The sequence below is a fragment of the Sus scrofa genome, chromosome 14 (genome assembly GCF_054392235.1).
Source record: "Sus scrofa isolate SSC_HxYL_T2T_F1_AM1 chromosome 14, Sscrofa_HxYL_maternal_Yorkshire_Landrace_v2.0, whole genome shotgun sequence".
NCBI classification, from domain to species: Eukaryota; Metazoa; Chordata; class Mammalia; order Artiodactyla; family Suidae; genus Sus; species Sus scrofa.
This window is the reverse complement of record NC_139396.1, coordinates 58992088-59005323: the sequence shown is the minus strand read 5'-3', so window position 1 is coordinate 59005323 and position 13236 is coordinate 58992088. Positions and strand designations below refer to the sequence as shown.

Here is a 13236-nt window from a genome sequence, read left to right as displayed (position 1 = left end):
GAGCCCTGGTTCAGTTTCAAAGGCTTTGCCTGCTTTCTATAAACAATGAAAGAGGTAGCGAATACATTCAAGGATCCCGAGTTTGGTGATCCGGTGAGACTCTGGACCCACTCCAAGGTCAGAGAGGGTGGGAAGGAATCAAGCCTGAGATCCCAGGAAATCCAAAGCCCAGTGTCATCTCTGTGTGTCTGTGCCCCTCTCTGTTCTGCCGTTCATTCTCCCACCTCTGGTTACTGACCCATCCAGATAGCACAACCTCTCTAGCTCTTGATTCTTCTTATATACCAGGTGGAAGAAACACCCAGTTTCCAGGGTTTAACCTTTTAGATATTCCCACCACCCCACTGATGGAGATGGCTGGAGGAAATCTCCGTGACTCTTTAACCAGAATCGAGTCTAACAAAATACATTCATTTTCTTTCTCTCCCTCATTCTCTCTCTCTCCCCCCTTCTCTCTCTCCCCTCCTTTCTCTGGTCTCCCACATCAACTTTCTTCCTCATCTCTCCCACAAGTTCCGTATGCCTCCTCCACAGAGGTGACCATCTCACCTGCCAGCCTTGGTTATGATCATTTCTGTGCCCACTTCGTGAAATTTCAGCCACAGTTCTCTTTCATGGAGAAACACCTTGATCCCTTCCATGCCCTATAGGAAGGAGAGAAGAGTCACACAGATAAGCCCTCGAGGCAATGAGCCTTCCTTCTTCAAACTCCCCGAAAACACAGAGAGATCTCTCCTCCTTCCGCCAGGAGCCAGTGGGCTCATAGCCTGAAAACTGCCCCCAGTTCACTGCTGCAGCATCTGGGCTCTGAAGCACCCATAGCTCTTGCCCGGGAATCCCTCTGTATGCTTGGTCGGAGAGAGGTCTTAACCCCCCACACGTACAATGCAGAGCTGTCTCCGAATGCCAACAAAAGGCTAGGGAAAACCTCAACCATCAGGGTGTTCCAGAATCTGCATAGGGAGGATGGGGCTGAGAAAAAATGGGACCAATCTTAATCTGATTTAGCCAAGAGGCAGCTAAAAGAAAAAAGAAACAAACAAACAAAAAGACAACCTCAATCTCAAAAAAAAAAAAAAAAAACCAGTCAGGATATTCTTAGGTAGACATCAATATGTCCCCACACGAAAACCTAGAGATGTGCAAACACTGTACACATGCATGTTTATTCTCACCATGGCATTGCCTATATAGACCTAGGTGCAGTTTTAATTTTTTTTAATGTTTCCATATTAGAATAATTTCCCCCAGTCCCGAACAAAAGTGAATTCACAAATGTCTATATTAACGCAACTCCTAGGCCCTCCTCACATCGAGCTTCGTTCACGTCAAGCTATTCTGATTATGGGCACAGCGATTTAACATTTCCACTTTCAACTATAAGTTATTTTACAAAGCCAAGGCCAAAAAATTATATGCAAAGTTTTCGTTTTGCAATAATTTGGAGACGTCGAATAAGTAGATACGTTTTTCTGTGAAAGAAAACCTCTGAGTTTCTGAAACTGCGGGCCCACTGCTAGCCACTTCTCTATAAATATACTCGCATCTTTCTGAGACGTGAAGGGCAAAGGAGAGAAGCAATGAAAAGCCAGGAAGGACATCGAAATCCCATAGACGGCTTTTAGCTACGCGCAACCCTCTCTTTTGGCCAAGACACCCCGCTTCCAACCACCCGACACCCTATTTTAAAATCATCAAGCTTCTTCAGACGATGCCTTAATCGCCCAGGGCACCCTGGTGAAGGGCGCAGAGCGAGAGGCGAGGGTTCATCGTCGGCCAAGGCCAGCTTCCAGCCAGGCGAGCCCGCGGCTGCCCGCACCCTGGCAGCCAAGCCCTGCGCACTCCTCGCCACCCGCCGGTCCGGCTGCACCAGCCCTCCAGGCTCCGGCCCGCCAGACAAATGGGGCTGCGCACGGGGCTGGGCGGCGGCACGGAGGAGGCGGGCGGAGGCGAAGGCTACGAAAGATCTGAAGAGGGGTCAAGCCATCGCTCATACTGGCCTGAAGCGGCCGCTGACCCAGCCCTTAATGAGGCGTTCAGGCCGAGTTTACACCTAGTGCAGCAGGAAAGGAACGATCTGGGCCATTGTTCACTGGCCCCAAAGAGTCAGATCATTAAGGCTCCCCTAACAACTTCAATGTATTTCAAAGGTCCTCTGGCCAGAAAGATTCATCTTCACAATAAAGTGAATCAGAGTATCCTGGCAGTTAGGGAGGCACGCAGAGAAAGGTGGGATTGAGGAGGAATAAAAAAGAAAAGGGACAATTACAAGCCCTGGGCTCCCCCAAGCACCTAAAAGAGAGGCTCTGGTCTTCTTACCTGCTGGGTGAAGGCGGCCTGCGGGGACGACGGAGACTTGCTGGGGGCCCCTAGCCCACTCTCGGGTTTTGAGTCACAGGGTAGATCCTTTGAGTCTGGTTCCAGGGGTGTGTGAGCCAGGCCAAAGCCCTCGTCTCCGTCGGCCATGGTGAGCCCAGGGCCCTGTGACCGCTCTGGGTCCTGCTCTAAGGACAAGAAGGAAAGAGAAAGACAGATGGGAGGGGGTGCAGAGAGAGAGAAAAAAGAGAAGGTTGGAAACACAGTTCTGGTGACAAGAGGGAGCAGTTACTAGGCTGCCACCAGCAGTTTCCAGCTACCAGCACCTCCTTTCCCTGCTGAAGGAGGCTGCAGAAGGTCCTATTATTATTATCATTACTATTACTTTATGACCACGCACCACCTCTTGCGAAAGACCCGCGTCAGACCGGGAGGAGGGGAGGCCCGCATCTCCCCTGCGCAGGCTCCCCCTGATAAGTGAGCTGCCCGTCAAATTTGTCTGGACTTCTGGAAGAGCCAATAAAGATAAGGCCTGGGTATTTTTGGAAGCCATTGGGTACGAACCAAAAACAAAACAAAACACAAACCTAGTGCCCTTCTGAGAATTTTTTCTCCTTCATCAAATTATAGGAGCCAGCAGAGCCCTGTTTATTAAATCTGGCAACAGGAATAGTTTTCTGCAGGAGGCAAAATGCCTGAAGTAACCCGCCTCTTGCAAAACCAAAAACATAGGAGGTGAAAGATTTGCAGACCCAGAGACCAGGTCTGAGAATTCACGTTCATCTTTTATCAGCTACAGGCCTTAAAATTAAAAGTCCTTTAATATTAAGAGTCCTCTCCCCCCCATCGCACACACCATAAGCAACTTGAGAAATAAAAAGTAGCCAAACAGAAAGGGGCAAGAAAGCAAGCCGAGCAGCAGCTGGAAGGGAGGCGAGGTGCTGGGTGCCTGAGGCCAGCATTCAGCCTCTGGCCTGGGGTGCATTCTCCTTTTTTCTCTGCTCTCTAGCTACAGAGGGGGGTTTTGTTGAGCGGCCTCACCAAGGGGAGATTCTGCGAGCTTCAGCCAGGCCTGGCTCGGTGGAACTACAGGCCCAAACTCTAGGTTAGTGGCCACAGAGTGATTCCCAGGTAAATCCTGGGCTTCTGGTGTGGAACCGGCCACTGAAGTCCACGGGGGTCCAACACAACGCGTGCAATGGCCCGGGTTTATGGACATGTGAGGTTGGAACACTGGAAATAACAGTTGCAGCACGCTTCAACCCCGGAGGAGCTTGCCTTCTGCTCTGATCTCCTCTACGTTCACAAGTAAGGATTTCCTCTCTCCAAACCCGGAAAGACTGGGAAGGAGGCACAAGAAATGCCACCACCCCCCCAGCATCTTAGCAGCTGCTACACCAAAAGGCTGGTTCCCACCCTGGTCTGCAGCGGCTGAAGACCCAGAAATGGGGTCCGAGGCCTCCTTCACCACGCCCTTGGGGTTCGGGGGAGGCGGCAACAGGAGCCCCGAAGCCTGCTCACAACAAAAGAAAGCGGGGCTGGCGTCCCCCACGTGCGCTCCCATTCACCGCCGGCCGAGGGGACAATCCCACCCCAAGCCGGGTCCCGGGAGCTCGGGGCTGGAGGGGGCCGAACGAGATGCGGTTTGACAGAACCAGGCCGCGCGTCCTGCAAACCTCCGCGCCGGCTCCCGCGGGCCCGGGCCGCCTCCTCGGCTCCCCGCGCCGGGCAGCCCCGGGCCGCGCAAAATCTCCGCGAGCCGAGCCTTGGAGAATCCCGGGCAAGGCTGGAGTGCAGCCTTCCGCGCCTCCCCGGGCCGACTCGGCCAGCCGGCTCCCTCCCGAGCCTCCCGGGCCATCTACGGAACAGTTACCTCGCTCGGCGGCGAAGCTGGTGCATTCACCGCACGCCTTCTTGCTCCTAGCAGGGAAGCCGGCGGCGAGGCGGGGGCGCGGGCATGGTGGCTCCGGGGGTTTACTCGGGGGGCTGCTTCCCCAGACCGGCGGCTAGCGCTGCCTACAAAGGAGCACCCACCGGGGGAGCCTTGGTAGCGACTGCCCACAGCCGCCACACACCTCCTCCGCTTTGCGCCCGCTCTCTCTCTAGACTTCAAGTTGTCAGGCGCCAGAAGGGCTCCGAAAAACGCAAAACAGCAGCCTCTGTGAGCACCCCCAGCAGTATGATCTCAGTGCCCAGCTTCTCCCTTGCACCCCAGGGAGGGAGAGAAGAGAGAGCCCTGAGAATGGTGGAAGTCCTTTCTGAGCGCAGCTTTCGGGGTTAGAGTTCCGGAATCCGAGGTAAGTCGGTCTCTCTCTCTCTCTCTCTCTCTCTCTCTCTCTCTCTCTCTCTCTCTCTCAGAAATACAAGCCAACTCAGCTGAGGTCAGTGACGCTGGGCTGCCTTGATGCTTACAAAGTACTGAAAATGCCTATCCAGCTAGCTCCCACTGCACATTCCCTGCCTCCCTCTCCCTCTCCCTCCCTCTCTCTCTCCCCCTCTCTCTCTCCCTCCCTCCTCCCAGTCCCTTCCCACTCCCTCCCCCAACCACCTTTTCCATTAGATTTCCCGAACACTCAAATCACCACAGGACTCTCAAACCCAGACCTCCAGATCACCCCCTCCTCTCCACCCCCTTCCCAACCTCCATCCATCTCTGCTTCTCGGAGCGAGGCTCGGTGGCTGCAAAAAATCCCGCACAAATCATAGCAAACCCCGGTCGGCTTCTGCCCGGGAAGTAATCACGGTGACACGGGCCGTGCAGAGAACGGAGCCTGAACACACTAGGAGTGCACGCACACACGCCACCAGCAGCCTCCTCTGCAGCCTTGCCAGCGTTCTCCCTCCACCGCTGACCTCAAGACGGAGAGCTGCCTGACCCCGCCTGGCCCAGCCTGCTGCTGCTAGCTGCCCTGACATCACCCCCCCCTCCCCACTCATCACCCCGACTCTCGGTGACTCCGGGGTGAAGGCAGGGTGAAGGTGCCTTGGGATGGGAGCCGAGATCAAAGATGCCAAGAAATCGCCCTGCGCTCCCACCCCCACCCTCCCAGGGCCACCAGACCTCCCTGGCTGGAGGTGTACACAAGGCAGTGCCCAGTATTATTAAAATAATCAAACAGTCAATGGGGGCTGGCTCAGGTTTTCATCTCCACTCCCTCCCTCCTCCTCTCTGAAATGTATTATTTTGAGGGTCGAGTTGAAGAGGTCAATAGAAGCGTAAACACAGTCAGTAGGTCTTAGCCTGAGCAGACCCAGTTTGGAAAACCAAGAATTAGTGCTTGGAACAAATGTCAGGGTTCCTGTTCTGTTTCTCACCCACGTCTCCTTCACCCGGTTCTTTTCTGGGGCTCTGCCTAGAGATTCAGGCCTGCAAGCCAAGGTCTGGGGAGAGGAACAGAAGGAAGAGAACTGCCCTGGAGATCTGAGGCCGCCTCGGTGTAATCCTCTCAGGCCCTTGGAACTAAAATCCCAAGGCAGGCCTGACACATCGCTGCAAAATTCTAGAGTGGATCGTCCAACCCTAAAAGTGGGACAACCAGGGAGAAAACCAGCTGGAGCATTTGCTGCAGTTCTCACTCCACCTTCCAGGTTTGCTTTCAAACAGCCTTTTGCCAAGACAGTTTATTTATTTGTGAAAACACCCTCACCCTTCCAAAATGTCAGCTCCGAGGACTTTGGGCTCGCTCAAGGGGCGACCCCCGGCCAAAGACAGAAAACAAACATGGCTTCAGGATGAGGCTGCATCTCGGGCAAGAGGAAGGGGAAATCCAGAAAGCGCTCTCCAATCCCTTTAAATTCTCAGAGATTTGCGGATAAAATAAATTCCCATAAATAATCTGCAGGCCCCTCTGGAGAGGGAGAATCTCTACTCCCCCAAGTAACTGCCTGGCCAGATTCGCTTAGCTCGTGAAGTGCAGATACTGCGGGCCACCAAGCAAACCAGGGATTTTGAAACCTCAAGGGGGAATCTCCTCTTGCCAGGTGACACTGGAAGGCAAAATGCAAGCAAGAGAGTGCATTATTTCACAGAGAAAAGTAGCAAGGGGCGGGGGAGGGGGGGATCCAGCAGGGCTGAGTTGAGACGGAAAGCGAGGAGGCAGTGGGCAGGCAAGTCCTAAGAGAATCCTTTACCCCTCATCCCCAGAATTCTCCAGGGCGACACTCACCTCCAAAAATCCCACCTCTTCTTTCCAGCGTGGAAGCCGGTGAGTGACGCCTGGCTAGTAAGGGGTTGTTCAGGTGAAGAGTTTAGAAAGGACCCCCCAAAAGAGACCCCCTCTTAGGGCAAGCCTTCTTCCAGCGTCTGTCAAGAGTAGTATGTACCTCCCAGCTCACAGTTGGTTTGTGGTCTTCGACAAATTAATATTACTGTTTATTACCAGGCATACCCCAATAAAATAAAGAGGCAACCAGGCGATACGGGCTATCTCACCAGCCGCTGCACCTATAGGACTTGGAGACGTCACGAGTCACGCAACCGAACCGCGAGCTGTCACGCTCAACTGGGGGGCAGCGGCGGGAGGTTGATTTCTCTCCGTCTTCGCCTATCACTCCGGGCTGGGTCTGCACAGCCACAAGTCCCAGACGCCTGGGCCCCGGGAATAAATAAAGAAATAAACAAATCTAACGCTCTCTGGGGAAATGGGGGTGGCGGACCTCAGCCACGAATAGAGCCAAGATCGATTTTCTTAGGGAGGGGGGAGGAGGGCTTTGGGCTAAGGGAGGTGGGAGCTCACCTCAACCCAGGGATTGGAAAGAAGTCAAGTTGGGGTGGTGGGGCAGGGGAGCCGAGGTCTCTTGCAGGAGGTAAGAGTGTTATTATTAAAAAATATATATTTTTTTTCCCCAGGAGGAGCACTCAGCATACGTGAATTGAGGCGCCTCTCTAGCTGGTTAAGTTTGGGACGCGATAACTCAGTGTCCGCCAGCGGACTTGCATAGAAGTAATCACTGGGTTATCGCGGAGCGGGGGAAGAAACAGAGACTTTAGGGAGAAGGGAGAGCCCTGCGCAGTGTTTCTTGCAAAGAAAAAGTCCATTCTGCGAATCCTCCTCTAGCTAGGTCGGGGATGCAACCCGTCCCAGCGTGGCCTGGCGGGGGCGGGGTGCGAGTGGGTGGTGAGGTGGGGATGAAGAAGGGTAATTTCTGCAGAGAAAAATCAGTACCAGGTCCTGCAGAGGGACGAGGCGCTCTATTTTGTTTTGCAATAACGATTATTCTTGTTACTGGTCTCATCTATGGGCATAACGTCTAAGCAGCCCCGCGGCGGATGCGCACAAGGTTTAGCGCGCAGCTGGAAACGCTCTAAGTACTGTTGCGAAACGTACTGCATAGACGCCCCCCGCGACGCCGAGAGGAGAGCTAGGCCTACTCTGCACCGAGCCTGCGAGCTCCCGACCTTCCGGAAGGGTAAGTTCCTCGCCAAGGGGTCCCGAGGGAGCCGGACAACGGAATCTGGACTTGCCCCCTGCTACGGGCTTCGACCCCGGGTTGCGCGCCTGCCCAGCCCCCAGGGCTTCCCGAAGCTTGGCCTAGCTCCTGGCCCTGTCCGTCTGGGGCTGGAGCGGCAACAGAAAGTGCAGGAACGCAATCGACCAAGCAGCCTCCGGAGCTAAGGTCAGGCCCGCGGGGATACCAGACAGTGGTTTCCAGCGCCGGACACGGGCGCCCGGGCCAGCCGGGCCGCGGACTCTGCAGCTTCCAGCAAGCAGAGCCCGCGTCCCTCCTCTCGGCCAGGCCTCAGTGACCTTCCCAAGCTTCCCTTTCGTTTCCCAAATCATTAATAAGTATCTTTTCCCCAGCCCAAGGCCCTTTGGGTACAGCGTTGGTTCCCACATGCCTAGGAGCGCAACCTGAAATCCTTCGCCCAAAACCTGGAGATGGGTTCCTATTTGACCTCTGGGCAGAGGTGGGCCTGAAACGGAGGCCCGGGCCCCGCCGAGACTGGAAGGGGAAAGCGAAACTCCGAGTGGGGCGAGCTCTTTTCCGTTAGGTTCCTTTCTCCTGCATCCCCAGCGCGGGCCCCGCATACACCCCGACCGACTCACAAAGGATTCCGCAGGCTCAGCTTCCGGACCCGCTGTCCCCGAGGGTCCGGAGGCCGCAGCACGGATAGAATAAACTTAAGACCTCAACTAGAGTCGAGAATCTCCGTTCTTTTCCCGACCATTAGACAATAAACTTGAAAGAGAGGCTCTGATTCGCAACCTCCCTTCCTTATTTTGAAGGATTTTCTCGACCTGCCCCCCCCCAGCACGGTTTTCTTCCGAAATGTATTTTCCATATTTTGCAAAATTCCTGCCCTTATTTTAATATTGCAATGGATAGAACAGCAGAGGTTCCTACTTTGAAAAGTCGAAACAGAATAAAAGCAAGGGCGACCGCTGTTGATCTTTTTCCTTTGCTCTTGCCTTCTACTTTTAAGAAAGTCACATCCCAAACCCCCGTATTTCTTTCCTCCCCAAAGAAAGCTCACTTAACAATCCACCGTCTTTCCGTTTCTCTCCCCGATGTGTCCCGCCTGACTGGGATCTCTATTGAAGACAAACAAGTAGGTAGAAGTGCAGATAGGACTGGGAAAATTAATAAGAATTAAAACAACAGTATACATGATGGTGAAAATAAACTTTGACCAACTCCTTTTGCAAAAGAAAAGGTCAGACTGAGGGTGGGAAATTCCCTTGTTTCTCAGGGGGTCACTTTCCCTGCTGCCTAGTTAAGTCTGGCTCTATTATATTTTTTTCAAGGACTGCAGTGTCTTCCACCCCAATGTTGTATTCAGTGCCTGGTTTCCTCCCTTCTGACTGGAAGTATCTGGGAATACTGGCTGTTATTATTATTTCAATATCCAATACGCTTCAGTATGTCCCACCAAGAATTAGTATTTCGCCTTACTTTACCAATTAGGCATGTTTGATGCTGTTTCCTGTGCTTTGGAAATATCCCTCCCCACTCCCCCAAATTGGGGGAGTGATTCCCCCACAACCACCACCACTGCAGTCAAGTTAATGAAATAAGAAATGGCTGTGGGATCATCGTTCTAACGGTTCAGCCGAAATAGCATCGCCAGAGATTTGCAAGCTCCCAAAGAACAGAAGGCAGTACAGTGTTTGGGGTGCCAAGGAGCCCCTGTTCTTGCTCCCTCCACCTTAGAAGTCCCTGGTGAAGGACAAGGGTGAGGGTCTTGAGCTGAGAAAACCAGGAGTCCCCTCCTGTCCCCATAGATGGACACTGAGCCTGAGAACTCCAACCATACCTGCAGCCCAGGACCTGCAGAAAGGCCTCCTCGTTTAGTCACTGTGTCTGCAGGGTCAGAATGTCCCCACAGCCCCCAAAGAAGTGGGGGATGGGGAATACTACATTCCAGGGCTCTGACCCCGTAAAGATAGAGAATTTAGGCTAATATCTCCAGGTCTGGGATGCTGGCGGGGGGCCTGTCTGGAAACCCCTCTCTCAACTGGAAGATACGATGGAAACCTGGGAGCCCACTTGCTCTCTGGGGTTCTGGAAAGACAAATTTTCTTTGGCAAAGGGAACGGTGTCGCGCTGTCGACACGGCAGACTATTTTTCTTGTTTCCTCACAGGGGTGGGGGGAGAGAAAAGAAAGCAAGAAAGAAAGGGAAATTAAATCCACACGTGTTAAGCTTGCTCAAAGGGCCAAATTCAAAACCAGAGACAAAACTCCGACTTCTCCAGTTCTGGCTGCCCTAGGGCCTCTTTCCAGCCAGCCCGGGCCTCACAGAGCACGGAGGTGTCCCCACCGGGGAGAATTCGAGCTGAGGTTGCATAAAGCGTTTTATTTAAGAAGGAAGAGACATGGTCTCTCTCTCGGTATACCTGCAGAGTGGCAGAACGCAGAGCAGCAAAGAAAACAAAGGAGATGGCAACTGTGAGAATAATGACCCCCTTTAAGAAAGCTTAGCTTGATGCCTTCTCATCAAGCCAGTGATTCCAGTAACATTCATCCTATGGCCAAAATGAACCAGGCCAGTCATTTTGGAAATCCCTAAGGTCTGATCAGGCTTCGGGCCTACCCGTTTTTTAAAGAACCTTAAAGGCTGTTTTATTGCCTCTGGAATAGCCAGCTTAATCTGCAGGGCTAAACCTCACCTCCCTTCCTCTTCTCTCTCTCGGGGAGAAACTTGCCAGAAGAGAGCTCTGTACCGGTGCAGGGGTTGAGGGGGTGGAGGATGGAGGAGGCCACCCCGCCTGGAGCTGCGAGTGAAAACTCTAGTAATGACCTTGAGGAGGTGAAGGGAGGCCGGTGGGGGTGCGGATTGACAGGGCGGCCAAACCCCAAACTGGAAGGATCCGTCACCAAAAGGATTGCTTGGTCGAGACCTCTAATTTTTCTTCCCTTTCAGCTTGGGCCACGAGCACGGAGCACCGAAGCAGGGTTTCTGGCCTTTGGGGGCAGCCCTGGCCGAAAGGTCCAGAAGCGAGGACCCCCAAACGCCTCGATACCCCCGCGCAATCACACCCAGAAAGCTCTAGGGGTGAAATTGACAGAGGCCGGCCCTGGGGGTGCAACTGACAGTGGTTCCTGGTGGAAAAGTTCCGGGCAATTGTTTCCGCCAGGGCCCTGTTTTCCTGGTCGCCATGGCAACCCTGGAGTCCCCACGAACGCCCTCCACAATCGGGCGCTTGGAGGACAATCGCCGCGCACTTTTGCCGCGCTCCTTGAGGCCTGCAAGGCGCTTCCGCCCTCCGCTCTGGGTTTTCCGGAGCCTCCCTAGTGAGTTCAGCACCGCAGGGATTGAAAAACTCTCCTCCTTTTTTAAACAGGGGAGAAAATCGCGATTTAGGAGAATCACTGCCAGGTAGGTTTGGGTCTCCAGCAAAAGCTCACGCTTTGAGTTGAAAGCGATGCACTCAGAGACGCGCACGCGGGCAGCCGGTAGAATACTTTTCATCCAAACCCTGATCGCGAACGTCTCAGCCAGGGACCCGGAACTCACGGAGTCTCTTCACTTAAGCCGATCACCCCCACGGGTACCCGAGGTTCCCCGCGTGGGTCTGGGCAACCTCGTCGCCTGCCTGGAAGAACGTCTCCTAAATGGGAGGAGGAAAGTCGGAAACTAAAATTCATGTCTGCAGGGTCTTACGGAAAAAAAAACAATAAATTATACTCCTTTTCCTGCAAGGGAGAAAATTGTTCAAGTGTGGATGTACTTATAAAGAGCATTAAATAATATCGGAGGGAGCACTGCTTTTTCCTTGGACCTGTGGAGGGAAATGCCCCTCTTTTTTTGTGGGGTGGACAGCGGACAGCACAGAACGGCTTTTCTGTGTGCATTTGGGAGGCAGCAGCTCTCAGAAAGAACCAGGGTGCGCATCAGCTTGGATGCTGGGTTTGTAGGGATGCTGGGAGAGAGAGTTGGCCTCTGAACGAGGGAGCGAGTCTTCCTCTGCCTCTGATCCTGATCCTAGTTTCTCTCTCGCCTGTGGACCTCATTCATCTCCCAGCTGGTCAAGACAAAACTCTCCCTCTGCTTCTGATGGGTCACCCAAGGTCCCCAGAGCGCTGGACTGTCTTGTAGCATCTCTAGCCATTTTTTTTTCCCCAACTGAATCTGAAAGCCTACAGCCTATAGGGGTTCCCTTAGCACACCCAAGCCCCTGTCTTCTTTCCTTCCCAGCATTTTGCTTCCATATTTTCAGAAGAGTCCTGCTTGTGTCCACAGGGGCACAGGACAGAGGGTCAGAGAGCCATTCGCACTTGAGGTGCCCCTCGGAGTCAACATTTATAGCAAGCCGGGAGTGGTTGTAACACGATTTTGCTCAGCTCAGCTAGCTCCAAATATCTCCGTAAGAAGGTGGCTCCAGGCCAGTCCTACCCTGGTGGGACTTGAACCCAGACACTCTGATTCCAGAAGCCAGGAGCTATTCCTTTTACAGGACCGGGAAAGGGAATGAATGGGAAAAGGTCTCTTGGAATAGGGGAGGGGGATACAAAGGGTACTTTTTTAAGCACTGAAAGTGTAGGCTGAAGCTGAAGGCCGTTGCTTTGTGAATCCTGAATCGTGGATAAAGGCTTAGATCTCTTTTCAAGTCACTCACTCTCTCCTCTCTCCACCCTCACCCAGGAGGCAGAGGGACCCAGAAAGGGCCTGTGGGCTTTACAGCCACAGATCCAGAGCCCTTCGAGGGACAGGAGGGAGGATGGGGAGAGGCTGACCTCTCCTCTCCAAACCTCAGCGCTTCTCTTCCCAAACCCTGGCCCATATTCATCACAGCTTCAAGCCTGTTCCCTGGAGGGCAGAGAAATAGAGTGGGTGGAGTAGAGGGGGAGAGAAGAAGTGCCTGGTTCCATCTTCTGAAAGAAATAATTAAGCGCAGAGAGAGTGGGGAATTGCCCGAGTCACACAGCCTCTGCTGGAAATTTACCCAGCTCTGGGCCATCCCTAGGCTTTTCATCCTCAAACAGAGCTTGAAAGGGAGCCCCAGCGGCTTCCCCAGTGGACATGGAGGTGACGGGAGTGTGCAGGGGTGGGGGGGCTGTAGACTCAGCCTGCAGAGGGCAGAGGGTGTGGAGCCAGCCAGACACTGCACGCTGGCTCAGGATGGACAGAGGGCACCAAATGGCAGGTCTCAGGAAATACTAGATCTCTTCTTTGGGGGCTCCGGACCCAGGATTCAGAGCAGCCTGAGCCTGGTGCTGGACCTGTAGCCTCCCCAGTCATGCCCTCCTTGCCTTCCTGCTTCTAGACCTTTCTTCCTGCCTCCTGTTTGCTGGGGAGCACCTCTCCTACGCTGGCTCCTGGTGTAGCTCCGGCTGCGGTGAGTCCAATTTAGGAAGTGAGGACTTCTGTAGAAAATGGTGAAGTCTGACGTCCAGACCCCAGGACAGCCCCGCAAAGAAAGGCTCAAGGGGTCCGCAGGCTCCAGCTTCCTCCCTTCTTCAGGCCAGCCCCACAGCC

The 13236-nt window shown here is 53.7% G+C and overlaps 2 protein-coding genes across 14 annotated transcripts in view; one reads left to right on the top strand and one right to left on the bottom strand.

The window, feature by feature from the left end:
* TBX5 (T-box transcription factor 5) overlaps positions 1 to 6686 on the bottom strand; it is a 95097-nt gene extending 88411 nt beyond the window's left edge. For 4 of the 11 annotated variants that reach the window (XM_084994814.1, XM_084994809.1, XM_013982910.3 and 1 more), the window contains exons 1-3: positions 4958 to 5177; positions 2320 to 2504; positions 550 to 644 (exon numbers count right to left, since the gene is read on the bottom strand). In XM_084994814.1, the coding sequence (XP_084850940.1) occupies positions 550 to 644; positions 2320 to 2504; positions 4958 to 4967 (290 nt within the window). In that variant the 5' untranslated portion in view covers positions 4968 to 5177. Of the gene's footprint in view, positions 1 to 549; positions 645 to 2319; positions 2505 to 4189; positions 4596 to 4957; positions 5178 to 6482 lie in introns of those variants that run through there. The other 7 variants (XM_084994815.1, XM_084994810.1, XM_084994811.1 and 4 more) reach the window with 3 other exon arrangements.
* On the top strand, positions 3169 to 11468 carry LOC106505937 (uncharacterized). 3 transcript variants are annotated; one of them, XM_084994817.1, is made up of 4 exons: positions 3798 to 4613; positions 5674 to 5904; positions 6461 to 7725; positions 10681 to 11468. In XM_084994817.1, the coding sequence occupies exon 1, from the start codon at positions 3955 to 3957 to the stop codon at positions 4324 to 4326; it is 372 nt and encodes a 123-aa protein (XP_084850943.1). In that variant the 5' UTR covers positions 3798 to 3954; the 3' UTR covers positions 4327 to 4613; positions 5674 to 5904; positions 6461 to 7725; positions 10681 to 11468. The 3 variants fall into 3 exon arrangements, with proteins under 3 accessions (XP_084850944.1, XP_084850943.1, XP_084850942.1); XM_084994816.1 differs by lacking the exon at positions 10681 to 11468 and having other exon boundaries at positions 6461 to 6521; positions 6699 to 8711; XM_084994818.1 differs by lacking the exon at positions 10681 to 11468 and having other exon boundaries at positions 3169 to 4613; positions 6699 to 8711.
* Positions 11469 to 13236: the final 1768 nt, after the last annotated feature.